This window comes from Artemia sp. Qi Xiang Cuo, chromosome 1, assembly GCF_049724085.1.
Source record: "Artemia sp. Qi Xiang Cuo chromosome 1, ASM4972408v1, whole genome shotgun sequence".
NCBI lineage: Eukaryota > Metazoa > Arthropoda > Branchiopoda > Anostraca > Artemiidae > Artemia > Artemia sp. Qi Xiang Cuo.
The window spans coordinates 104,848,763-104,876,262 of record NC_142794.1 but is presented as its reverse complement, the minus strand read 5'-3'; the positions used below and the strand labels follow the sequence as shown (position 1 = coordinate 104,876,262).

The window sequence follows — 27,500 nt, the reverse complement described above, 5'->3', positions numbered from 1 at the left end:
CTTTGTCAAAAGATGTAAAATCTTAGCACAAAGATGAGTAAAAGAACGGCCCAAATGAATTAGGTGAAGAGCTGCATCCATATTAAAAGGGTTTGACAGATGTTTCGTTTTCAAGGTAAAAAGAGGCACATTTATTTAATACATCCGTATTTTAGGATTCGTTCTACGTTAACACTCATGTTGATCATTTTTCATAGACTGACTATAAAGTTTCAGAAATTTTCTGTTACCGTAGAATATTTTCAATGCGATTTTTTAAAACTGACTAGCTCGTTTTATGTGATTTTATCTTTCAGAAATTTAAAATAATTTGCCAAAAGAAATTTAAAAAGCCAGCATATCATTCGCGCGTATACGCTCTTAAAATCTGAAAGGAAACGTTACAACTTTATAGCCCTTAACATTAGCCCTTAATACTTTTAACAAGTGCGGCACAGTGAATATGTTATAAATAACTGGCCAGACAAAATTTATTCTCTAAGAAAGTATCCCACATTAAATTAGCATTTCATGTTTCCTTGTTTTTCTCCCTTTTGGGAGTATGGGTACTGTGCATTAGTTTTAGAATAAATCTTATTCGTATTTTCTTCTGAAAAAAGATTAATTTTATGAGTCTCATTAGCGCTCTTTTATACCTTTATTTATTTCCTTTATAGATAGAACATATCAAATAAAAGGATTCATTGAGTGCTTGTTTTACATAGTGTTTTGCGAGCTTTGAATAAATAATAAAAAAATATAACATTTTACATACACACAAGACAGCTGGAAAATCGTCTTAACTTTTTAGATCCGTCAATTAAAGCCTTGTTTAGACAAGCAATGAGCCATTTAGGTGTACCTAAAACATGTTTTTGACCCTAAGTAAACAAACTTTTACTTATATTCTACAAAAATTAAAACAGTGATAAGTATTGCGAAGCGCACATTCTGCACATCTTGGAAATTAACAGCTTGTGTACAAACAATATAGTCCCCTGTCTTTTAACTGTCTCAAAGTCTATGATCTTAGTGAATCTCCTACTGGCAGTGTCTAGAAATACGCCCATCCCCCAAACCAGCCAATAAATGCTGATAAAAAAAAGAAAAAAAATGCCGAAATCTAGTACTCGACAACCAGACTGAGTCAACGATCTAGCATAGGACCATAAACCTTTAATTTATTACTTTATTTCCTTGTGTCACCTTATATAGAAAAGGAGATCGTAGAGACTTTTGAAGGTGCTCATTCGATTAGAAATTGGAAGTTCTAGTGTCATTTTAACAGTCCAATTCCCCTTTATTTTCCCTTCTTTCTCGGCCGGAACAACTTATCTTTTAAAGACATTTAATCAAAACTTTAAGACAACCAATTTGTTTAAAATAGTCGAGAGGCTCTTGAATTGTGCGTCCAGGGATGATTTGATCCCCAAACACCCTGGGGGAAGAGCTGTAAATGTAAATTGGCAATTGCTTACATATATGTTTTATAATAGAAAAGAGGGCTTGTACAATATCTGAAGAACAGCTAAGGATGTTAAGTTGATACTTTCAGGGAAAGTTGAGGACAATTTAAACTAGACCAAAAGACTCTAAGTGCATCCCGGTTGTCAAAATGTAGGCTACATCTGCAATTTCTTATATTAATATGAAATTATATAAAACTTTAAAAAAATGCTGTCAGAAGGGATTTCCTACTTGCCCCATCCCTGTCACCTTCAGAGACGTTCCATCGAAATTTTAGGATATCAATGCTGTTCAAAGTAGTCCTGGTCCCATAATTTGGACCAGGTCCATTAAATCATGGGCCTAAAAAAACACAAGTCATCCCAGAATGGGTTGGAAAGAGGTCGTAAGAAAAGATTTAAACGAAATTGGAATTACTTGTTATGGGGTAAAAAGAGAAGCTTTGAATAGACTGGGGTGGAGGAGGAGCGTATGCAACTTCAGGAGGCTTGGAGGCCATGCAATTGTGCTGAATTCAGGAGCCTTGGTTCTGCAGTGAGTGGTATAACACTATCCAGTCTTGTATCCTTTATTTCTATGACTGACTATCTTTCCCTAGTTCTGCCCTAGCAATGACATATGTATGGATGATAGATAGACTTATCTATCAACAAATGAAATAACAGCATTTTTACACAATCCTAGAAAAGTGCTTATCTCAGATTTCCCTCTCAATGAATCGGACGGTCTGTCTTGGCTTTTTCTACAATTAGCAGTGTCCTAATGCCTGCAAAATATTGATTAACAAAATCAACTTGATTTTCAATTCAAGTCCGTTGATTTTGAATTGAAAATCAAGTAATTTGCCGGCAATAAGACCGAGGGGCTAATAACTGACCGTCGCAGGTGTCCCTTCCTTCGTGCCTCCGGCTGTGCCTACGTGCCTCTGGCACACCTGAAACAGCGTGTTCCTGGAAGCATAGGAACACAGTTTTATCTTTGGCTTATGGAAAGCGTACGGCGGGTTTTTTACGACGGCAAACTTTCTCCTCTTGAGAGGTTATCTTTACTTGGTCGTGTTGTTTACTGCGTTCGACATTGGAGATCCTGGGTCCTAAAAAGTAGATATTATGCTTTGAACGAGAATTTTATAACCACAAACCTTTACCATTGCCTAGAGATAAATATGAATTCCCTAGTGCTTCTCATTTTTCGATTCAAACGGTTTGGACACGAACGTCTTTTGTAACTCTCCGACTTGAATAGCGAGTCATGTGAAGATTTTTTTAGGAAGATGGGGTCTCAAACAAGCACTTACAGTACTCTAATAAACTTTTTGTTTCTCCAACTTCTACGTCGAATTCGTCGATATGAAAGTATAGTGGATTTTGCCTTGATACCCGACGACGTACTTTCTGCTTTCGGTCACCATGTACCGAATGTTCGTCTTTCTGTACTTCACGATAGTGACTCAGACGATGACTCAGAGGAAAATACTCTGTCTGATAAGCAGGAAAAGGCTTCCGCGACTGACACTGAATCGGGCTCTGGAAGTGACGGCATCTTTGAAGATTTGTCAGTTATTGCTCACTGTGTGAAACACCACATTGAAAAAATTGGGTTAGTGAGCCTGTGATGAACATAAATAATTTTAGGTTTTGTTTCGTCAAGACTTCTGATGGCTTCATAACACCAATAAAAAAATCCACGCTGTTGTGGCTTCTGAGGGAAAGCTCTGAGAAGCTGAGTAGTAACCGATTAAAACGGGTGATGGTCTAGGGCCGACGAGTAGGACTACGTGAGTCGCCACAAACCAATGCAGAGGTTGGTGTGAAATCGGAATGACATATCGGTGAATGGTGCGTTTACAGACCGGTTGGCAGGAAAAAGAGAGTATTAGTTGGGCGGGTCATACAGTTTGGCTACTTGTCTGGGCGAAGATGCCACTCTGTTGACACGCAGAATATGGCGATGCCGTTTCCTGACGACATAGGAATTCTGTGCCAGTGGTTCCGGATGAATGCTGATCTCACATTAACTACCGCATTGGTAGACCGGGGTTACTGTGACTCCAGCCTGTATATCATGCATTCAGCAGAACCCGTTTCTATGGCTCCAACATTGTCTTTGGCTTTGACTCAGACGTCTTCACAAAGCTGAATTCATTTATCCGGAAGAAAGGGTTGCACTTTTTTGATGTCTTGTCAGCATCGCAATGATCATGTTAAAAATGGCACCTAAACCCAAAACTGACCTCAAGGCCATAACCAACACCATCACCATGTTCTGTGTGTCAACAGAAGGAATTTTGTTTAACATTTTTCAGAGGTAGTTGTTGATTTTTTTCCTCCCCTCCTCCTCTCCACTCGGTGATACTTTAATTCAAAAACATATAAATCTTACAACTTTATACATTATCATATCACCTAAACTTCAAAAAAAAAATTATTATATACCAGTCAATGGATTAGTGGACATGAAGGCACACTACCATTTAACTTTTTTCTTGCCAAATATCTATCGCTCCCCCCGTTCCAGGGTGTCCTTCCCCCTCTAGGAGACGCTTTCCCGGTGGCATTTTTACTTCAATTTCTTAAAATATATATCCTTCAATTTTCACTAATACGAATTCGAATTTTAAAGGTGGTCTCCCAAAAGGCTTACTCTTACAACTTTAAAATTTTTTAACACAAAAAAAAACTATTTGCTCTCCCGTAGACTGAGCGTCCTCCGTCCACAAGAAACCAATTCTTGCGGTGGCACTTTTTTCATTATTTTTTTCTTTTTTTTCAGCCCTTTTTACGACCAACCTTAATCAACAAAAAAAACAAAATACAACCAATCCATCAACAAAAAACCAAAAATAACCTTAATACCGACGTGCATGAGGGCACAGAACTGAATAGAATCTTGAACCATGTCTCCTACGGACGAGGAAGCCACCCACGACGGGGCTGGTCCTTCCATCTCAAGTGCGTGTGCCCTTCGTCCCCCATTCGCTTGAGTTCTTGATCTAATTTTATGAAGCTCGAATGCATTCCGAGATCTAGGGCAGCGGAAGTGATGAATACCATCGGAAAACTTGTTATGCTCAGTAGAAGACTTAGTAGTAAAAGACTTAGTGTTTATACTTGTGCTAACCGAGCTTAGTTTGATTTACCGAAGCTCATTTGTCCAGTTTCTTAGGGTTGTCATTTGTGCTGTGATTATCGAGATAATTACTGAAACGTACCAATAAATATCTGAGAAACTAGTTATTTTTTTTTAGTTGGTTGCTTTACTTAGCGCTTTTTACTAATAACTCGGTAGTAACAGTTTTTCTGACTGTTGCTTTACAGTTTCCTTTTCAAATACCCAAAGGTCTGGGTTTAATACCAAGAAAGTTGGATTCTAAGTACATTCGGGAAGAAGGGATCTGTGTTTCTTCCGGATTCTTTCGTGTCAAAGCAGCAGATTCCTTTTTTTAGTACAATTAAGAATCCTAGATCCAAGGGTGCGTCTTGGCACAGCCACTAAACAGAAAAGCAGGTATGATAGAAGGAAAAGGGATGTGTGAAGACGTGATAAAAGGCAACTTTTACCGCTGGCCAAGCCGTATTGAATAGGGCTGCGAAGCTTGACGTCAATTTTTGGGCGGGAAATTCGAATAACGATAAAACGTGGATGCGTAGACACGTTTTTTCGGAGCTCTGGCGAATTGTTTTGGCCTAAAATATTTGTCGTAGATCCTACCAATCCACCAGAACGTTTTCACGTCAAAATAATACTAGGAATATTGACAATCAGTTGTTCGTTACAACTAAAAACCACGTTTCACGGTACTTTGAATTTCGCACCTTGCTTTTTACGTCATCACCGTGCAGCCCTACGTTGTATAACTTAAAAACCGTGTTCCAGGATTTTTTGGAATTTCGGGATTTTTTTAAGAACAATCGGAATTTTATTTTTAAGCTGGTGGCAACGCTGCATGTGTAATGGGAAAAAGTGACACCATCAGTGCCATCGTAGGGATACCTAGTTTAGTTTTTGCATGGATATCAACAACTTGCAGTCTTCCGTTCTTCTTCTTCAGGTACATATCAGTTGTTTTCAGTCTTGGGGGTTCTTTTCGTTGCCAAATAAACCCGTAAATGATTTTTTCCAAGTTTTAAAAGATCGCTTTTGAAGGTGCTGAAATATTCGACAGATACCGAATAACAGGCAAGCTGTATATATTTACATATTGCGCCCTTTGGAATATGCCTCCGGCGTGCCTCTGTGCCTCATGCCTCCAGGTGTCCCTCAAAATGCCCATTTGTTAACCCCCGATTAAGACATGGCTATCAAACAGTTCGTGGTAACGAGCTGTAAGTAACGTGCGATCCGGCTCAATAGTAACCGAAACTAAAAAAACGGAATTTTGATACCAATAGATACATCAGAAGAATCAGATTTTTATGCTGATTTCAAATATATAAGTTTCATCAATTTTAATCTTACCCACAAAAGTAACGTGCCCGAGAAAAATTTCCCCATTTTTGAAAAAAGGGGGGAAAACCCTAAAAGTCATAGAACTCTAATGAAAATCACACCATCGGATTCAGCGTATCAGGAAACCCCACTATAGAGATTTCAAGCTCCTATCTGCAAAAATGTGCAATTTTGTATTTTTTGCCAGAAGAAACATCACAGATGTGTGTTTTTTTTCCATGGGTGAACGTATCGATCCAGTAATCCTAGAATATCATGAGAGGGCTCACTCTAACGGAAAATAAAAGTTCTAGTGCCCTTTTTAAGTGACCAAAAAAATGGAGGGCAACTTGACCCCCTCCAATGCTCATTTTTTCCCAAATTCACCCAATGAAAATTTGAAATAGCCACTTTGTTCAGCATAGTCGAAAATCTAATTAATATGTCTTTGAGGATGAACTGATCCCCCACAGTTTCCGAGGGAAGGGCTGCAAGCTATAAGCTTTGCCCATTGTTTACACATAGCATTGATTATTGGGAAGTATACAGGTGTTTTCAGGAGGAATTTTTTTCTAGTAGAGGGTTGGGGTCGGAGCAAGGATTACGGGGAGGATCTTTCAATGGAGGATATTTTTTTGGGGAAAGGAGCATTTCCATGAAGGGGGCACCAGATTTCCCAGCATTATTCAGAAAACGATCAGAAATTAAATTTAAAAAAACAATTTTTTTTCAACTGAAAATAAGGAGCAACATTAAAACTCAAAACGGACAGAAATTATTACGTATATGAGGAGGTTTGCCCCCTAGGCAATACCTCAGTCTTTACGCTAAAGCTTTTTAGTACTTTCAAAAGAGCTATCTATTCCGATTAACTGGCCTTTGTGATTCAGGGATTTGTGATTCAAACAAAATTCGAACTTTAACGTAAAGAGCGAGGTATTGACTGCAAACTCCCTAATATACGTAATAAAACATACGAATATAGAAATTCGTTACGTAAGTTAATTCGGAAGTTACGTCAGAACAAAATTTCGAGAAAGCCAATTAGCCAAAAAAGGAAAATTAACATGCGAGTTTCGTTTTAATTAATCATGTTCGGTGAGCCAAAATCAGAGCTGCCTTAATTCAAAAACGTTCAGAAATTAAGTAAAAAAAAAAGTTTTTTTAACTGAAAGTAAGAAGCGGCATTAACACTTAAACCGAACAGAAATTATTCCGTATATGAAAGGGACTCTCCTATCCTTAACGCCTCGCTCATTACGCTAAAGTTTGATTCTATCTCCACACTTAATTATTTAAAACAATAAAAAACTTTTGCGTAAAGAGCGAGGTGTTGAGGAGAGGACAGCTCCTTTCATATACGGAATAAATTCTGTTTGTTTTAAGTTTTAATGTCGCTCCGTTTTCAGTTTAAAAAAAAAAACTTGTTTTTTTAGTTAATTGTAGAAAAAGCCAAGACAGATAGTCCGAGTCATTTAGAGGGAAATCTCTTTTTGGTCCAATTAAATGCCTTTTGGGATGTTGTTATCCCAATAGTGCAAATTGGTGTTCGTTCATGAATATGTTCCACGGGAAAGAGAAAAATTATATTTTGTGGAAAAATATTAACAGAATATAATTAAACAAAATAAAACAGGATGTGCGAATTGTATTAAGCCAAAATTATTAGGTAATTCGGAGGGGGATATTTAACAAAATCAAAAGGTACTATGTGTATCCAGGTTTTCAAAATGATGTATCTGTAATATCTCAGCAACATCTAAGGATATCGAGTCGAAACGTCGGGGGGTGCTTAAAAGGATTTATAACTAATTTAAGGGATATTTATCGTATCTAGGCTGTCAAAAGACCCATCTGCAATGCCGTCTGGATCAAAAGACGCTGACTTTGTTGATCGCATTTCCAAAAGGCGTTTCTGCCATGTATATGGAGCTGTTAAGGGTATTTAACTGAAGATCATAGAAAATAAGGAACTAATTCAAAATACCCGTCCATCCAGGTTGTCAAAAAGGCCTGTTTTTGAAATCTCAGGGAAGGTCAAGGGTATTAAGTTGAAACTTTCAGGGAATGTTGAGAAAATGATGTCTTTTTGGGCTGTCAAAAGGGTAGATATGTAACGTTTTAGGGACAGCTAAGAGCATTAAGTCGAAAATTTTAAGGAATACTGAGGACTATTTTTAACTAAGCAATAACACAATATGTGCACCTGGGTAGTCAGAAGAGCATGTCTGCAATATCTCACAAATAGCTATGGCTATAAACTTGAAAGTTTCAGGGAATGTGGAGGGTGTGTTCAACTAAATCAAAATACCTTAAATGCCTCCAGGTTGTCAAAAGGTCCAATATGCAATATTTAAGGAACATATGCAAGCTTTAAGTTGGATCTTCCAGTGAATGATCCTGTCTACCAAAGGGGAGGTTTACAATATTTCGGCAAAGGCAGAGGGTATCAAATTGAAACTTGCAGACAATGGGAAGTGGGACCTTGAATCAACGTAACAGATTCTGTGTTCATATAGGTTTTATAGGGCATTTCTACAATTTATAAGTAACCGTAAAGGGCATATAGTTAAAAATTCCAGGGAAATAAACAAATCCCAAAACAAGTAGAAACTGAAATGAATAATCAAGTGAGATTTAAACCAAAATCAAATTAATAAGAATAGGTGTGGGGCATCTTACCTTCCCCTAAATTTTTCTAAATACTTTTGCGTCACTTTCACTTTGCTAAAAACAAAATACATCGTAAACATTTTCTTTTTAAGATGAAAACATTGAAAAATCAAAAATATCTGATAAATAAAACCTACAGGGACTGAAGTGGTTTTAAATTTAATATTCAGCTTATTTTAATTATTTTTTTTAATCATCTTAATATTTATCTTGGTTTTATTTGATTTTTGATTTTTTTTTATATTTTCAAAGTTAAACCTCACCATTCAAAATAGACTACATATAACTGTCACTAAACATGAATGATGAAAATAGCTTTTAGAAGGTTTAGGGGGGGTGTTCTTGTTTAGCTTCTACTCATTTTATGATTTTTTTTTGTCTGTTATTATCCATTGTCTTAAAGCTTTATATTATTACTCATTTTAATTTCTGTTTGTTTTGAATTTCATTCGTACCATGAAACCCACAGTTTTCGTGGGTTTCATTAAAATTTCGGGTCGTTTGAAATTTTGATTATTAAAGAACTTTACTTCTGCTTGGCTTAGGATGTAACAAGGCCTTTTACTTTTTTTGAAAAATTTCAATTTCGATGATTTTTGTTTTTCAATTAATGATAAAAAAAAAAGGCCAGTAATAAAGATGGTAAAGTATAAAAATGGACAAACTAATCTTGAGAACAAAAAACAAAAATAAAAAAACAAAAAACAAAAGCAAAACAAACAGATACATAAGCATATTTTTTTTTTGGGGGGGGGGAGGGGGGAGAATAAAAAATGCATTTTATTAATTCAAATAATAAATGCCAGTAAGTGTGGGAATATTTATGATTTCGGGGAGGTCGAGTCTGGAGCTCCCCCAACCTGTGTGCGTACAGGATATAGGCTATTAAATTCCGCTAACAACCGTTAAATTCTTGCTTTGTACTCAGACTGAATTTGAATACCGTACTTGGAATAGATCCAAGTATATAAAGAATTAACTTATATATAACTAAATCTGTATACATGGAAATACAATTTTATTGATCCTACACAGTCCAATGGTATTTTTATTCATTGGAACTTTGTCAGAATTGTGTCTTATTTGCCCATTATCTTAAGCCAGACACGCGAATCCAAAACAGACTTGAGTGCTTCTAAACGCTTCTGGTAAACTTTATGGTCTCTGGTATCCCTTTAAGATACCGCCGGATAGGTATCTTACTCCAAGGTACGCATCATCAAATGCCAACCTATTGGAATTTCCGTGTCTAATCGTAGGTGATATCCGAAGCAGAACTGCAGTCTTCAACACGTCACTTGTTTAATATTAAATAAAAAAACAAATCTATTTAAACTTAAAGTAAGGAGCAACATTAAAACGAACAGAAAATATTACGTATATGAGGGGAGTCGTTCCTCCTCAACACCTCGCTCTTTACGCTAAAGTTTTCTAGTATTTTTAAAACAAGCTTAATGTTCTAATTAAAAGAACACATCGTTTCAGGAGGCATTCTTAAAGAATTGGGACAGAATTCAAACTTTAGCGCAAAGAGCGAGGCATTGAGGGGGAGCTGAAGGTGCATTTCTTTTCGGGCCCATATGGGTCTTTTGTAGCCCTTGGGTCTGGAGTAAATTAAGCCAAGAATGCTTCACACATTTATAGAGACCATGCCAATAGTCTTAGCTCAACTTATCGTTCAAATATATACATTTTCAAAATAATTGGATATTTTTAATGTCGTTTAAATAATTTTTATCTGTTACTAATTATAAGTAACGAATAGATTTTTTTTTAATATACAGTAAAAACTTAACTTAAAAGCCCGTTATTTTCGTCTCTCGAAGAAAATTGTTTTTATCAGAAACAAAGTTCCTGATACTGTCTTAAGCTTAGCCCATTTTTTTAAATCAATTTTTTTGATTCAACATAAATGGCTTGTTTTCTTTTTTTCTCAAATTCAAAACCTATATTTGAAAAACAAAAACCCGTGACTCCAGATATGAAAATGATAAGGTTTATGATACTTTCTGATCGAAATCTTCGTCTGACACTACAAGTAAAAACGCCAGAGAATGACGAAAATTTTATTTTGATGGCATCCTTAATTTTACAGGACCGGACTATCAAATCCATTTACTTCTCTCTGGCAAAAGAGAGTAAATTTTGCCCAATGAACTCCATAATTTTTATACGATTAACATCTAAACTGTTTTAATTTTTTGTTCCTGTTTCACATAAGCTCCTTTTGTAAGATCTGTCAAACTCTCTCTTTCCATTTTAATCTGACTTGTTAACAAGGTATCTTTGGTAATACCGCCATTTTAAGAAAATATTTAGCTTTGAATTTTTTCTTCATTATCTTACTGCATTGTTCCAATTTAAAGTGTCGCCTATTCAATTTTAATTACTTTTAATTACTTTGGAGGTTAAGATTCTCTGGTTCTGTGACATCATGCATGACGCTCATTGTTCAATTACTAATGAAAGCCTTTTTATTTCTAGAGTGGTAATACAGTTTAAAAATCTGAGTATATCTTTGCTGGGTCAATATCTGCACAAATCATGGATAGAGGAGAATACCCCTAAAAATTGATCCCCTAAATACTTCCTCTGCGTGGCTTTTAAAATTATTAATACTGCGATAGTAGACTTACCTAAACAAATTTGCATATAGATGGTCTTCTGATGCCTCTCCCTCCTTGAATTGCCTCCTCTGACTTCTCCTTGACGCCTCCTCCTTGACGCCTCCTTAAATTGATGGGTAGGACCACTGTCCTAGACTGTTTATCATCAGCAAATATTCAATCACTGCCCTGGTTAAAACTACAGTTCCCAAAAACAGGTCCGAAGTAACCTTTTTTATTCCATTTGCTAATTTGGCTATAATGTAAATAATTTTGAAGCAATTATCGAATGGCAGTGAGGTCTAAGAAACTATTACATGTGCTTGTGCAAATACGTAGTCTTATATGAAACGTAGTATTTAAAATTCATCATAAGACTGATCAAAAATAAAGTGACTACTCCTTCTCCCTCACCAAGTATAATTCATTGAGTGCCACTTGTGGCACTTCCCAATAAGTGCAACACAATTCCCGCTACGTGTTGGCACAGTCCGCTGCTCGGCTCCTACTTGAGCAAGGTGCGGCACATTTTCACTGTCCATGGTACATGCATGATGGTGTGCATGGTTTTTTGGATTAAGAAAAACATTTAGCCAAAAGGATTACAAAACCTTCTCCTGTTCTAGCGATGTATTTGGCCAAATAGAGTATCGATTTCAATTAATTGGACTATAAATCCGACAATCCACTTTTAGCCATCGTTAGACAGAGGATAAATTGATATCCAAATTTGGAAAACGATGTATATGCCCAATTATGGCGAGATATTCAAAATCTAAACGGTGACGTAAGCTGTTAAGCGCGTTTTGAAGAAAAACTGATCCGATGCTCAAAAAACCTACAGGGCTAGACTGCGATTTGGACACGCTATTATTATCATGGTCACAAAATAGTTACAGAAAGGTTTTGAGATTTAGCAGTTACTGAGTAATAGGATAAAGTTTGCTTCTGGCTTTAATATTAATGTGTAAAATGAAGGGTAAATGTGTTTGTGAATGTATTTGTGCTAGCACCATGTAAGGTATTATTAGCCATTAAGTGAGAAGAACATACACAAGCAATTTTGTCAAAAATTATGCTAAAGAAGTTTATGCCTAAAAATGAAGCTAAAAACCAGTTAAGCCGTGCTATTTAAAACTAAACTATAGCGTGAGCCTTGAATGTGTACATGATTTTTTTTTAGATGGGAGGGTAATAATGAAAAACCAATTTTTTTTTTCGATAATTTTAAAATGAAATGCCCATAAACTTAGAAAACATTTAGGATTTCGGGCCCTCATCCCCAGTGTATCTCACTGACGTACGCCGTTGAGGGTGTTTTGAGGGGAAACACCCAACAAGGATTACGTATATTTGGACTCACTGGCACTAGAGAGTCATCTTGCATTAAAATGGTGTTGCACAACCACTGTATATTTTGCTACATTGATGACGATGATGAAGAATAATTTTGTATATTTTAATCATGAAAATTGGAATTTTACAAGCTAGGCTGTTATTAACATTTTAGCCTTTTGGTAACTTTTACCTCTAACGAGCACTATTTTGATGTTGGAAAACTGTCTACTGTGATAGTCACAACAGATTGTGGTAATGAACTGTAAGCAAGGAGCGACCCGGCACAATAGTAACCAAAACTCTAAAAAACTGAATTTTGATACCAATAGATACATCAAAAGAGTCGGATTTTTATGCTAATTCCAAATATTTAAGTTTTACAAAAGTTATGCATACAAAAGTTTAAGCATACAAAAGTTACGAGCCTGAAAAAATTTGCCTTATTTTCGAAAAAAGGGGAAAACTCCTCCTAAAACTGATAGGACCTTAATTAAAATCAAAGCATCATATTCAGCGTATCCGAGAACCATACTGTAGAGGTTTCAAGCTTCTATCTGCAAAAATGTGGAATTTTGTATTTTTTGCCAGAAGAAAGATCATGGATGCGTGTTTATTTGTTTGTTTGTTTTTGTTGTTTTTTTCCCACTGGTGATCTTATCGATCCAGTGATCATAAAATATGGCGGGAGGGCTCATTTGGACGTAAATTAAAAGTTCTAGTGCCTTTTTAAGTGACCAAATAAATTGGAGGGCAACTACGCCCCCTCCCACGCTCGTTTTTTTCCCAAAGTCACTGGATCAAAATTTTGAGATACCCATTTTGTTCAAAATAGTCGGAAACCTAATAAATATGTCTTTGAGGATGACTTAATCCCCCATAGTTCCCGGAGGAAGGGCTGCAACCTATGAAGTTTGCCCATTGTTTACATTTAGTATTTGTTATTTGGAAGTATGCTGACATTTTCAAGAGGGATTTTTTCTGGTGGGAGGGGGGTCAGAGGAGGAAGCTACGTGGGAAGATCTTTCCATGGAGGATACTGTCATGAGGGAAGGGATATTTCTATGAGGGGGCGCCGGATTTCTCAGCATTATTTAAAAAACGATCAGAAATTAAATAAAAAAACAAATTTTTTCAACTGAAAGTAAGGAGTTTAAAAAGAATCATTAAAACTTAAAACGAAGAGAAATTATTAAGGATATTAGGGGTGCTCCTCCTAGTCAATACCTCGCTCTTTACGCTAAAGTTTGTTTAGAACTTTCAAAGAAGCTATCTATTCTAATTAAACGGCCTTTGTGATTCAGGGGGCGTTCTTAAAGAATTGGAACAAAATTCAAACTTAAGCGTAAAGAGCGAAACATTGACTAGGGGGAGAGCCCCTCATTTACGCAATAAAAATATACGAATATAGAAATTTGTTACGTAAGTTACTTTGTAAGTTACGTCAGATCTAAATTTCGAGAAAACAATTTAGCCAAAAAAAAGTCAAATTAATATGAAGATTTAATTTTAATTATTCATGTACGGCGAGCCAAAATCAAAGCTGCATTAATTCAAAAAACGTTCAGAAACTAAATAAAATAACAAGTTTTTTTAACTGAAACTGAAAGTATGGAGCGACATTAAAACTTAAAACGAGCAGAAATTATTCCGTATACAAAAGGGGCTGTCCCCTCATCACCGCCTTACTCTTTACGCTAAAGTTTGACTCTTTCTCACAAGTCTATTTTTTAAAACAATAAAAAATTTAGCTTAAAGAGCAAGGCGTTGAGGAGGGGACAGCCTTTTTCATATACGGAATAATTTCTGTTCGTTTTAAGTTTTAACGTCGCTCTTTACTTTCAGTTAAAAAAAAACTTGTTTTATTTTTATTAAATCACAACATAGATGAACAGAGTTACTGGCGTAGAAAAGTTTTGAAATTTAGCTGCTGAATTTCATATCTTTGAAAAAAAAAGCTGATTGGTAAATATGGTGGTGAATATAATTTTATGAAAGCATATAATTTTAAAAAGCATAATGAAAGCATACACTTAAAAATTGCCTTGGAAACGTGCGAAATTCAAAAGTTTTCCTCGAGGGCTTGATAAGAGAATATTTAAAAAAAAAATCATCTATCTTCGTAAGATGTTTCTATTTTTTTTACTTTTCAATGTCGTTGAATGGACCTTTTGGTCAAATTACACTAGCGATGCCACTCTCTGAGTGGAAGGGAACCATCTAGTCTCCCTGTGTACATCTGGAAAAGCTAATATTATATTAAAAAGTGTTTATTTTTTGTCTCGCAAAAACATCAATCAGGGATAAAATTGCAGATAAAGGTATTTCAACGATTTGTCGGAGAATATTCCCCAGCTTGTTAAATAGTTTGTAAGTTCTTGATTAAATTTGTGGTTTCCCCATTCGATTCCCCGTTTTCGATTTCCCGGAAAAAAACATCCCATTTAATTCCTGATTGCTGCTATTGCAATTGTATACCACCTCACTCTCTAATGGGACCAAATACTTGCCCAGGCCATTTCCAGTTTCGTGATTATGCAGGCTTTTTTTTCAAATCGACTGTTGATGAGTGACAAGCACAATAAAAAATTGAAAATACGCAAAATTTTCAGGGCTATATGGCTATATTCAGGGCAAAATGACCAGGGCTATATCTGACCCTATGGAGCTGGGGTGGGGGCTGGGATGCAATTTTGACTGCTTTGGCTATTACATTTGGAAAGAGAATTGACTTTGGAATTGAATGGCAACTGTTTTATGTAAAAAAGGTCGTTTTTCAGGTGCACCAGTTTACCAGTTTCTGGTGCATAAACCGACAGGGTTCTCTCTTAAATTGCTTCACTGAGAATAACATTTACTTCTTTTATCGTCAACTATGGTCTTCGCTGGTACAATCTCTGAGATAGCCTGGGGTTGAATCGAGCTAATCTATGACCTCGTCTACGAGTGTTATCTCTTTAAAACGTCAACCGTTATGTTATCCCACAATTATTGTTTATAGAATCAAGAAAAAACGGAGTATTTGTGAAACTAATGTTTCGCTATCTTTTCTTTTTCTTTCTCAATAGCAATCTCAAGACGTTCTTACTATGAATTTGGGAATTTTTAGTTTAAGGAGCGTAGCTATTTTCTTCTAGACCCTAAGCTAAATCGAAGCCTCCGAATATTTTTTACATTATAGTGGTGGCTTTAAAATTTTTACCAAAAAAAAATAAGTAGTCTAGGACAACCTCTCATCTTTTCTCTTTCTTATGATTTTTATTGTATTTCCTGTCTCAATTGGCAGTGTTCACATGTTCTTGATGCATCAATTTTTTCTTTCTTTTTTTTTCCTTTTTAATCGATCTCTAACAGAAAGAGAAAAACAAATCTACTGGAGAAAAAAAATCTTTGTTTTCTGTTTTACAGATCACTTCTTATCCATATTTTCCTTTTTTAGGAAAATATGGAAAATCATTTTGAAAGAATGGATTTTACTGGAAAATCCATATTTTCTATATATATATATATATATATATATATATATATGTTATATTTTAGAGGTAATTACTTGGCAAGAAAAAAAAAAAAAAAAAAAAAAAAAAAAAAAAAAAAAAAAAAAAACTGTCATCCTAATCCAGCAATTGATACAAATGTGCTCTTGAACGAGGTTTTGACCTTACTCATCTATCCAACTACCTAGGACCGAACAGTATAACCGAACCATCAACCAAATACATATGTCCAAATCCATATATATATATATATATATATATATATATATATATATATATATATATATATATATATATATATATATATATATATATATATATATATATATATATATATATATATATATATATATATATATATATATATATATATATATATCGATAAGAATTTTAATGATCATTAAATCATAAATTAAAAAACGATTATATTTTTACTTTTTATAAATTAACAGCTTTCAACTTTATATTTTCCTAGTCAATTGTTCTTGACCAGAATTGTTTTTCCAGTTAATTTTTAGTGGCGAATATACAAAAGCTATGTCAAAAGATTGGCATATTGGGCACTTTAGCTGTTGGCAATGTGACGAATCGCTAACGGGCCAACGATACGTCCTCCGTGATGAGCATCCATATTGCGTCAAATGCTACGAAATGAACTTCGCCAACACTTGCGATGAATGCAATAAACTGATTGGAATTGACTCAAAGGTAAGTTTTACCCCATTGTTACACACTCTGAACTTTCTCTAGAGGGTTCAACTCATATAGAAAGCTGAGTAATGGCTATAAAATAGCAAATCCCGGTACTTTCTAAATTTGAAACCCCCTCTCTTAAACTGTGAAAAAAGTCACGTGTCATTCAAAAATGTTAGTTACTTAAATATATATACGATCCTTCGTATTGTTGAGGTTCCCACAACTTTTTCAAAAACAAAAGATAGAGAAATGGAGTGAATCGATCTGGTTTGCGAGATTCCCCAAATTTCTTCTAATCAGATTGTTAGAATTCTACCAGTATGGCCTTAGATAGTTTCTAGGATTTTTTTTTTATACTTTTATTTTGCGCTTGCATATTTTATCTGGTTATTGAACGGAAACGAGCTCGTCTAATGGGGGGGTTTTCCTTTGAAAAATGTTCGTCAGCGGAGTTTGGTTAGTCAAGGCTAATTCTAATGGGAGGGTTTTCGAAACGACTAATTCTTATATCTTTTTTGAGAATTTCCGATTAATTTATCCAATGGGAAATTTAGTTAAGCTCTTGGTTAGCGGTCCGCGGGTGGCTTACCTGAGTGGAGGCTGAACTTCTAGAGTGGGGAGCTTAATCCAGGAATACATGTGGGGAGCTTGTATTAACGGCCATACTGATTCGAAATCGGATTGATGAGTTCCAGTTTCCCTTAGGAGCGAGTGGAGCCACAAGGACTATCGAGCTTGAGAAATATTAACACAAGAGAGTAAAATCAAATAATGATGCATTTATTGTACTTACATAATGGTCGCAGAATTCTTGGTTATATCAACAAATTAACAACATAGGAACTGATTCAAAGTTTGTATACTTCAAAAGTTTATTATAACGCAATCATGGTGCAAGACTCAAACTGAACTCAAACTAAAAACTGTAGAAGACTGTAAAAGACTCAAACTAAGACTCCAAAAAGACTCCAAATAGACTGATAATAGACTCATAGTAGACTGGCCCAAAATTGTTAAGTTCTAACTATCTATCCTCTGCAACTATACCGGAGGTTACGTTTAGGCGTTGCTGGAAGTATATTTTCTCGGTCCTTATTGGCTGCACTATTTGTCCTACATTACTATTGGACTGGCTCGCACCAATGAGCTACTTGGGTTTAATTGCAGTTTATGAGTTTAAAATGTCACTCTTGAATTTTTCTAGCAACTAAAAATTATATAATGCAACATTTTGCTAACTGGTATCGATTAATTTATGAATCTTTATCTATCATTTTGTTATTTTTTCGGACGATCTAAGTTCTGTATTGTAGCATTGTCCAAGCAGGGGGTCACTTGATTTTAATGAGAAGCATATTTTATTTATTTGTAAGTTTGTCAGGGATAATAAAATTTAATTTCACTAAGATAATTAGGTGTTAAATTTAGACTTCAGAACAATGCGACTAGCTTAAGCAAATATATTGTGTATCTCGAGCGACTACTTTTTTTGTATTGTAAATCTTACTCTCTAGACAGTTTGGTAGATTCGAGTACTTATTATTCGAACACAGGTGTTAGTCACCTGCCGTGCGAGATTTGGTCAAGCCAATATTTATTGAATATTTTGAAGACGGGGGGTCAGATTTACTTATTACATTTTCTGTGGGAAAGAATTTTGTTTAATTAACTGCGCTTATTTCTGTATTTTAAATTGAACGCTTGATCTTTGTTTGATCTATAGGTTACTAGAATTTTGAGTAAACATTCTTGTGTGATGTTATTTTATTGGGGTAAATTTTACTTGGGGAATTTTGATTTATTTTTTTTGAGAATCTATCCCATTACATAAAATAAATACCACTTTTAACTATGTCCTCATCGTTTTTATGCTCCTCCCAATTTCGAATTTGTTTTTTTTTTTTTTTTTTAAGAATTTATTTTGTTATTTTTAATTTAATTGTATACTGGTTGGTAAAATTAATATGTATTCTTATTTTTTTATATACTTGATTTCTCTACTAGACTATACATGTAACAACATCACTTTTAAAGTTTATGGTCTACTCACTCGATTTGGCGAAGGGGCCAAAGAGTTTCTGCATTAGGTTATGTGATTATATAGTAATTATTATTTCCTCCACCTAACACTAAGTTTACCTTCACCTGATACGATTATCTCATCACTGAAAATGGTACATTTTGCCTTTCTAATACTCGACTTTACTTTCACCTGACGCTAGAATGACACGATGAAATTTTTATTCCTTCACCTAATATGCTAATACTTCTACTTAGTTTTAACTAATCTAAGTTCGGCATTAATAATTGCTTTATTACCTAACGTGATACATATTTGCTACTTATAATGCTCATTTATACTTCTACCTGACGTTAAATAGGCACGATTATATTACTATCCCTTCACCTAATATTAAAATTCCTTCACTTGATGTTCTAATACTTCTATATGGCTCCAACTAGTTAAGTTCCGCTTTTGTAATTAGTTTATTTTTTAATGCTAGTTTATACTTCCACCAGACGCTATGTTTGTATGATAGGTATTTGAGATACTTTTCAAAAAAGCTTGTAACTACGTCTAAAACATCTAACTACACCTAAATTTTTAGCAAACTGAAATTAAAACAATTTGCGAGGAAAAGTTTGACACATTAACTAGACTTTAATATCAATGTCTGATTGCAACACTGAGCTTATGTAATTTACATTGATTTTCATTTGTTTCATGAAAAGCTCCTTATGTTCATTAAAGTTATTAGCTAGTTACATAATATTTCACACTTACTTCATCATTCTACGTGTCTATATTACTCACATACACTTTCACTCTACTCTGGGCTTGCGTTCACTTAATTACTGGGTTGGCTAATTGTTCATGGTTTGTCTTCTTGGCGTTTCCTTCCTGTCACTCGTTCTTTGGAACAGTGTTTATGTTGTTCGCAAGTATGACTGTATGCACAAAATTGTCCGTGCGTGGTTCATTACGTCATATACGAGGGGTTGATGTTGTAGATTCGTTGAGATGTCTATTAGGTACATAACCCTTGGGGAATTGATTACATGAAATGGGTATCTTGGTCGCTGAGCTGGGTATCTCTTCTTTGACACAGTTTGACCGGGGAAAATCAAATACTCGTACAGTCTGTGTTTCCCGTAAATTTTTCACGTTCAATCCATTTTTTATTTGGACTATGGGCTGTGTTTCTACATTTAACGTTATCTATGTCAGGATCAAAACTTGATCTAAGTGCCTTGGCTCGACGCATTGTCTTTGATTTTCAGTTCAATGATACACAATCATTGAGGGCTTAATTATGGAGATTAACACGGTAATAGCTGTTTGGTTCTCTTCTCTAAACACCTCATGTTGGGAAAAACTTTAGCACTTACGGATTATGTGTTCCACAAAAATTGATTATGTTCTTCATCTTATGGAGGATGGTTTGGTTTTGTGACGTCTAACAATAATTTGATAGTCAAAACTTAAACCTTTCGTCTTGGTTAACATATTGTCTCTGACATGTGGCTTAATATACATAGTCCTTGAGGGATTTATTCTAGGATTATTTTTGGCGTTCCAAACGTTTAATCTTAAGGCCGTTGCCGTCTAAGGATTTGACGGGTATTCATGCATTTTTACGGCATGACAGGTAGAAGCGGTTCTTTAGGTAATCATTGATTCAGGCATATATTTGTGTATAGGGTCCTTGATTCCCGGCACAGCTTGAGGTGAGATTACCTGGTACTGGGTTCTGGTTACCTGGATTGGTAATCAGCATATCGTCTCCAGGTATTTCCTTGGTGAGTACTTGTCGGTGGTTGTTGAATGATGAAAGTAGATGCTATTGGGTTGTATTCGTGTCGCATATTGGTACCCCATAATTAATCTGCATTGATTATATTTCTTCCTAGAATATAAATATCTGGGCAGAATCATACACTTTTTACAATTACATGATTTAAAACATATATCACAACCGTATACAGTTTTCGAATTGTTCCGCGTGGGCAATCTTCGAAATGATAGTTATTATTCAGGGTACTAATAACATTGATTTAGTGCAGGCATGGATAAATACAACTATAGGAAATAAGGGCAGATTTCATGCTTTCATGCAGGTTGCCGAAATCATTACAATACTAAAGTATAAATAAGGTAATCATTAGAAAAATTATTATGGTTAAAAAAAAATAACACTATAGAAATGTAAAGTTTGGTGGAAATGTTCATTCACGTATATATGTGTATTTGTCACATATTTAATATTAAATACATTTTTTAAATATTATTCAATACTTATTTACTTTAAAATTTACTTTTCTCTTATACTACTATTTGCGAGGTAGGCACTATGGTTTATGTGAGAGGTCTTGGTCTACTATAAATTTACAACTCTTTATTGTCTAAGCGTGTTCATATCACTTAAAAAAATATGTCTTTGGCATTGGCCGGGATTGAAAGAACAAAAAGAAAAATTTGTGAAATGCAGTAGCCATAATTATGCCCTATATTAGAATTATCGCGAACCCGGCCGCCCTTTATCTTTTTTTTTTTTTTACTTTAAGGTGTCAAATGAATGGCGGGGTGTTTTTTTTTAAAAAAAATATTCTATTTGTTATATTGCTGGTATATCTTTACCCGTTTTAGTAAAAAAACAATTCCTAAATTTATTTAAAATGCGATTCGTATAGAGTACGAGATTATGAATACGAATCCTATCGTCAGGAGGGTATGCCACCAAAAATGTGTCGAAAACAGTCCATATCTACTTTCCACGTATGTTCGTATTTGGCCTTCATTTGTAAGTAGGTGACTTTGAGAGTCTAAGGAGTGGTTTATTTTTGTTAGTGGTATTGGTCCCTTGATGGTCTATAGTTATTGATCAGTTAAATTTTATCAAATCGAACTTGCAAATGTTGGTACTATTATACTATATATTTAATGTATTGAAGTTGTTTATCTTGGTACGGAGTATGTTTTTGCTTGTTTTTATGAGGGGAGTTTGTACCGTGGCTTCTTTGGTCACCAGTCGGCATCCTTGTTTTATTGTTATTGTTCCCACGTCTTGTAATAGTAGTTCAGTTCTGTAGCTTGGATCGATTCTCTCCGTGTTATTATAACATGAGATAGTCCCAACTGTTTCTTTTGGAACAGAAAATAGCCACAGATCATTTCTAAGGTGAATAAATATTTCTCTTTTATTACTGCCTACTAACGCTTCGCATGAGTTGGGAATTTCTTCTTGTTGAGTTTCTTTTAAAAATATATCCAACACACAAGATCCGGGTTTTACATTATAAATGGGTAGTGTTATTTGACAGACTAGGTTTTTGAATGCTACACATTCCTTTAGGTCCTGTGGATTAGCTAAGGCATATTTCCTCCTATCTTGATCGACTAGCAGGTAATCCGCTTCGGGGGTAATAGTCATGAACGAATTAGTTCTACCTATGTTGGCTGGAAATGTAGAAATTTTATACAAGTCATATATTGATTGTTGATTTATTAACGGGATTGTTACCACTGCAAATAATTGTTCGTTTATCTCTGTGATGTGAACCTTCAGCTTGGTGTAATAGTGAAATAAGTTTGCTACTTCCGGTTCTGTTGGTAGGTGTAGTCCAAACGTTAAATGCGTTTTTATTTCATCCAAAATATTTCTTAGGTTCGAAGGATCCACTAGGTCATATGACAAGGTTCCTCCGGAAAGGGCAAATAATGCAAATTCAAATTTGCTAACGTTAGTTGCCAGGTTAAGCAAGGACATAGTTACTATGTCTAGTGATACCATGGTGAGGCTCGAATCGGTAATCACGCGATCTACTTCATTTTTCAAATAATTCATTATGTTTACTGTTTTTGATATTTTCTTTGAGATTGCCTCAATTTTGTCTCTCTGGTAATTGGCTATGCTGGCTTGTATTTTTTGGACATGTAATGTTACGTTCATGGCGTTATTCAGTTTTCCTACGTTTTCCCTTAGTATATTTAGATCTTCTTCAGTTGAAAGCCCAAACAAGCATGAGGCTAGTTCTCCCATGATTGGTATTAGACTAACTGATCTTCGACATTTGTTTCTTCGAAAAAATACTTCGAAGATTCTTGTTGTACTTTGTTTTAGTTTTTGTATTTCTGTATTGAACAATTCAAATAGTGCTTGCAATCTCTGTCTATATAAGATTAGGAAGGATTGGTGAATTGATACTCTTAGAGTGTTTTTCTCGTTTAGCTCAGGTAATGGTTCGATATCTTCCTTTGCTGGCTCATCGGCCATTGCTAATCTAGCACACGTACGTTTACCGTCTATTGTCCAACATTTCTTGTGTGGGTAATCATCTTCTTCCTCCTTTTTAGTTTTATCTTTCTTTTCTTCTGGTTGAATTGCCTGTACCTTTATCGGTTGCAGTTCTGTATGCCTTACTGGGAGTCTTGCTCTTAAGCCTATAGTAAATATGCCAATTGACTAGTTGCGGTAAAACATGGGTCCAGTTGACCAAGTCCATTTTGTATGTATCGTGGGTCTTAGATAAGTTATTGTGGTCAAATTTCTAGGTGATTCCTTGCTAAGTACGGTTGTTTCTGGGGCTGTGCTTGTCGTAGTTTCCGACATTGAGGATTGTATATCTCTTACTGGAGTGTCATAGATGGGCGTGGGTGTTTTGGTGGCTTTTCTTTTTCTTTCGGTAGCCTTTTTATTCTTTTCATTTTGTTGTATATTTGAGAATTTTAATCCCATTAGATTGATAATTTTCTTGTAATCATTTTCCTTCGTGAGTTTTGATATTATTCGCCTCGTAATATTTTGTTCGGCATGATCTTGCCACAATTCCTTAAGGATGGTCCATAGGCTCGGTAATTCATTTAGCATGGCGTAATTCCCATCATAGAGTTTATTCTTCTTATAAGTTGCCAAAAGGGGATCGGTAGTATATTTTGCCGTGGTATATTCGTCTATAGATCCGTCCATACTGCTTAATTCTCTTTTTCTCCTGTTTCCTATATTGTTAGTTCCCAGAGCTTTGTCGATTTCTGCCATTTTCTTGTCAAAATCGTCTACTATGAATTTTGACTTTAGTTTGGGAAGAATGGGAGGTAGATTTCTTGTATTTTCCTTGTGGTGCATATCCTTTGTGGTCTGCAAGCTTTTGTCCGATCTTAAGAATTGGAATATAGAATCCTTTAATTCATTGGTGTTCTTCTCCAGTCTCATTACCTGTTGAAATAGGGTTTCAAACGGTTTGGGATCCAGTTTCATAAATATTTTCCAGGCATTGTGGCTTGCAAGTAACGAGTTCTCATGTTTGAAGATTATTCCATGTTTTACGATGTCTTGGGCTATAGTTTGGGAAATGAAGATTGTTATGACCTTTGTTATTCAAATCCTTTTTGCTTTTTATTGAATTAATATTTAAGTATGCATTATATAGGAAGAATTATTATAATTGATAATTTAACGAGAGCTTAGATTCCTATCATTTGTTTTTCCTTTTTTTTTTGGGGGGGGGGAGACAATATACGAACGATAAATTATATTTTTAATATTTTATAATACTTTTTTTTTTCCGAAAGAAACAAGGTGAGATTAAGAGATGTTGTCGTTCAATTTTTTACCCTGCTCATGGTCGTCGTATTTTTGATTCTTAATCTGGAGGGGATAGGTATTTTAATTACTTTCACGTAAAAATTTAATTGTTTTAACGTAAGAGTAATTGGGTTTTAATTATTTGATTGTTTTATCTTTTTTGTTTTCTTGATAACTTTTGATTTTGAGTGATAAGTTTTAATTATTTTAAAAACAATTTCGTTTCTTCTCGCTCTATATAGTGCACTGTTTGGATTGTACAAGTACTGTTTGTAATATTTTATTTCTTGGAGGGGGTCGTGTTTACCTTGATATTTTACACAATTTGGGTTTTCTTCAATTTTATAAACGAGTTTTTGCTTTCTACATCTGTCGAGAGGTAATAAATCTGTCTGGCAAGGACCTTAAACATACCAATATTTAATTTTATATAGTTTTTGCAACTTTCTTATCTCGTGTTGAACTAAATAATGGTACTAGCCCTTTCTGCCGTTACATTTTATTCCTAATTTGCCTCTGGATGGTCGATATTTGGGCGTATTTGCTAGGCGTAATCCGAAGATATATGATCCTATGTTGTATTTCCTTAAGTCGTACTTAACGTCCCATTTTTTTCGCGAGGATTTTCTCCCCTGACTTATTCACGATAATCATTGCAGCCGAGTACACGATATTTACCTTGGCATGTTTAATGCATATGAACTCCGTGTCAATAATTGCCTTGGCCATTCTTCTTAAACAAGATTTATTTTACATTTATATTTTATTAATTTACGATCTACTTTTTTTTTCAAGATTTGTTATGATTATTTTGCACTCTGGGTAGAATTCAAATTACCTTTTAGCCAGCATTTCCTTAATACTTCAGGTACTAATTAGTCCGACCATAACTTGCTTAAAGCTCCATGTTAACCAATGATGAATATTTACTTTGTGTGGAAAAACAAGGCAACTTCAGGTTGAAGTTGAACTACTTTTTCACCGGTGCCACCTTGCACCTAGCTATTTGTTTGTTCGAACATAATTTTATTCCTAAAGTTCCGTACTCTAGTTTAACGACTTTGCGGTCGGTTTTTTAGTCTTAAAAGTATAGAGGTTTTCGAGAAACTACACTTTTTTCAATATTTTGATAAATGTATTTAGACCTTGTGATATTTATTCTAATTCGTAGTTCCATGAATATTATCGCAATACTGGTTTATCATGTATTTTTTGATATTAATCGATTTTCATGGTTATAACACTTCGGGTAATATTATAGAGTTCTTTCGTCATTCATTTTAGCAAGGTTGTTTATTTATAAAGTTTCTCCCACTGAGGTTGGGTTTTAATTTCAATATGGGTGCATCATCCGGCAGTGCCGCCTCTGAATTTGGAGATTTAAGCATATCTAGAAGTCGATAATTTTCCCATGAAGAAATATTTGGGCTGAGAAATTGAAGTTCAAATACTATGTCATTTTTACCGTTTTCAGGTATATTTAGGTGCATTAAATACACTAAAAGTTGGTTTGGAAGGTGCAGGCCTTCCAGAGTAGCGGTTATGTCATTCCTTCGCATATTTTGACGAATGACTTTCCGGCACAGCTGAGATAAAGACAATGGGTCATTTATTGTCTTTACTACGGAGAAACTTAAGTTCACGTGTGATTGGCAACAGCATAGTTGCTCGCGTATTATTACGTCTAATCCAGGGACTATTTTTCTTCCAAGATTTTCATCTTCTTGGAAGAAATTCAGGGTTATTTCCTTTATGTCTTTGTAATCTCTTGGGGTAACCTGAAAAATTACTGGTGCCATTGAAGGGTTTATCGGATTCAGGTACGTGTTATTTACACAGTTGACGTATAGGGTTTTAAGAAAGTTTTCACCTTTTAACGTATGTCCTTCGTCTATTAGTATGGAGGGGAATTTAATGGGCCAAATCGTAGTTATGTTATTATCGTCTTGATCGTACCACATATTATTGGCGATATATTCAGACAACGAGCTATACATTGTTGAAGGGATATATTGTATTAAAGCTCGGAAGGCCAGGTTGGCACTTTGTCTAGTGTGCTCCAGTGTTCTTGTCATCTCACGTGCGCTAAAATTATAAAACACTAGGCTTGCCGTTAATCTAAGGACCACTCTTTGTTCCAACCTTGTCTTTCGAGTCCTTAGAAGATAATATAATCTTTGACAATCAAGATTTTCTACTGCCTTAATAAGTTTCTCTTCTTTCATTAAATTGTCAACAAGTCCCCAGTCCTTGAGCGGAGCATTAAGATTGTCTACGCTGTCTTATTATAAGTTTCCAAAAGATTGCATTTTCCCGTCTACGTTCATTTAATCGTTGATGGCTTGGGTATCTTATCATGGTTACTATGATTGTTTTACTAGATTTTAGGTTCAATATAAGCACATACCGTAAGGCTGCGTGTTCCGGCGTTTCTCTTAACCTTTGGTTGAAGGTTAGTTACACACCGTATCTGGAAATGTGTTCTTATTTAAGATTTACCAGTAATTACGAAATAAATCAACCAAATATGAAAAAGGTTAATATGACTAATGGACGGTAATAGAATGGTTAGGTGCCTTTAATTGGACAATATTTGTTATCATTTTTAGCTGTTCTTAGTTTATTCCTCTAATTCATGATATTTAACTTTCACTGGTATTCTTGGGTTCCTTTTCCTATTTGAGTTGATCTTCGTAGGAAATGCCTCGGCACGGTGCCTGAACACGAAACTAAATTACTCGCGCTCCAGCACCCTGTCAACGTATATCCCACGCATCGGAATTTTTGTCCATTATTATTCCATATTCTCGTATGGTCACTTATGTTTTCACATTTCCTTTAATGGTGGGGGTTAGGTAGGGTAATTTTTGTGGGTCGCATAATTAATTTTACTATTTTTTTTGCATTCTTTCTTCTGTTCTAGATGTACTTCGCAAGAGATATCCAGACTCTGCACACTTCCCCCAAACAATTGACAGGAAAAGCATACAGAGTGAAAGCATTCCCCACGTATCAGGCTTCGTCTCCTTTTTTTTTTTCACTTCATATTCTTTCACGGTCACTCGTCGTCACATTATTTTCCTATGGTAGGGATGAATTGGGGTAATTCTTGCGGGTCACTTTTTATAGAGAGGTTAGTTGATCTTCTCGTGAGAGTTCCCCGGTCAAACTGTAATGACCAGTGAGACAAACGTAACACAGGTCACAACAGCTGCCCGCCGGCTCCCCACGACTTACGG

The 27,500-nt window shown here is 35.2% G+C and overlaps 2 protein-coding genes across 4 annotated transcripts in view; one reads left to right on the top strand and one right to left on the bottom strand.

Moving 5' to 3' along the window:
* Lmpt (four and a half LIM domains protein limpet) overlaps positions 1–27,500 on the top strand; it is a 277,526-nt gene that overhangs the window by 176,437 nt on the left and 73,589 nt on the right. Inside the window, exons 1-2 of one of the 3 annotated variants that reach the window (XM_089088414.1) lie at positions 12,053–12,132; positions 16,490–16,690. In XM_089088414.1, the coding sequence (XP_088944540.1) occupies positions 16,520–16,690 (171 nt within the window). In that variant the 5' untranslated portion in view covers positions 12,053–12,132; positions 16,490–16,519. Of the gene's footprint in view, positions 1–12,052; positions 12,133–16,489; positions 16,691–27,500 lie in introns of those variants that run through there. The other 2 variants (XM_089088396.1, XM_089088406.1) reach the window with 2 other exon arrangements.
* Positions 22,505–27,500, bottom strand: part of LOC148957056 (uncharacterized) — a 6,041-nt gene continuing 1,045 nt past the window's right edge. Inside the window, 4 exon segments of the mRNA XM_089097875.1 lie at positions 22,505–22,548; positions 22,551–23,095; positions 23,501–24,045; positions 25,944–26,346. Of these exon segments, the coding sequence (XP_088954001.1) occupies positions 22,505–22,548; positions 22,551–23,095; positions 23,501–24,045; positions 25,944–26,346 (1,537 nt within the window).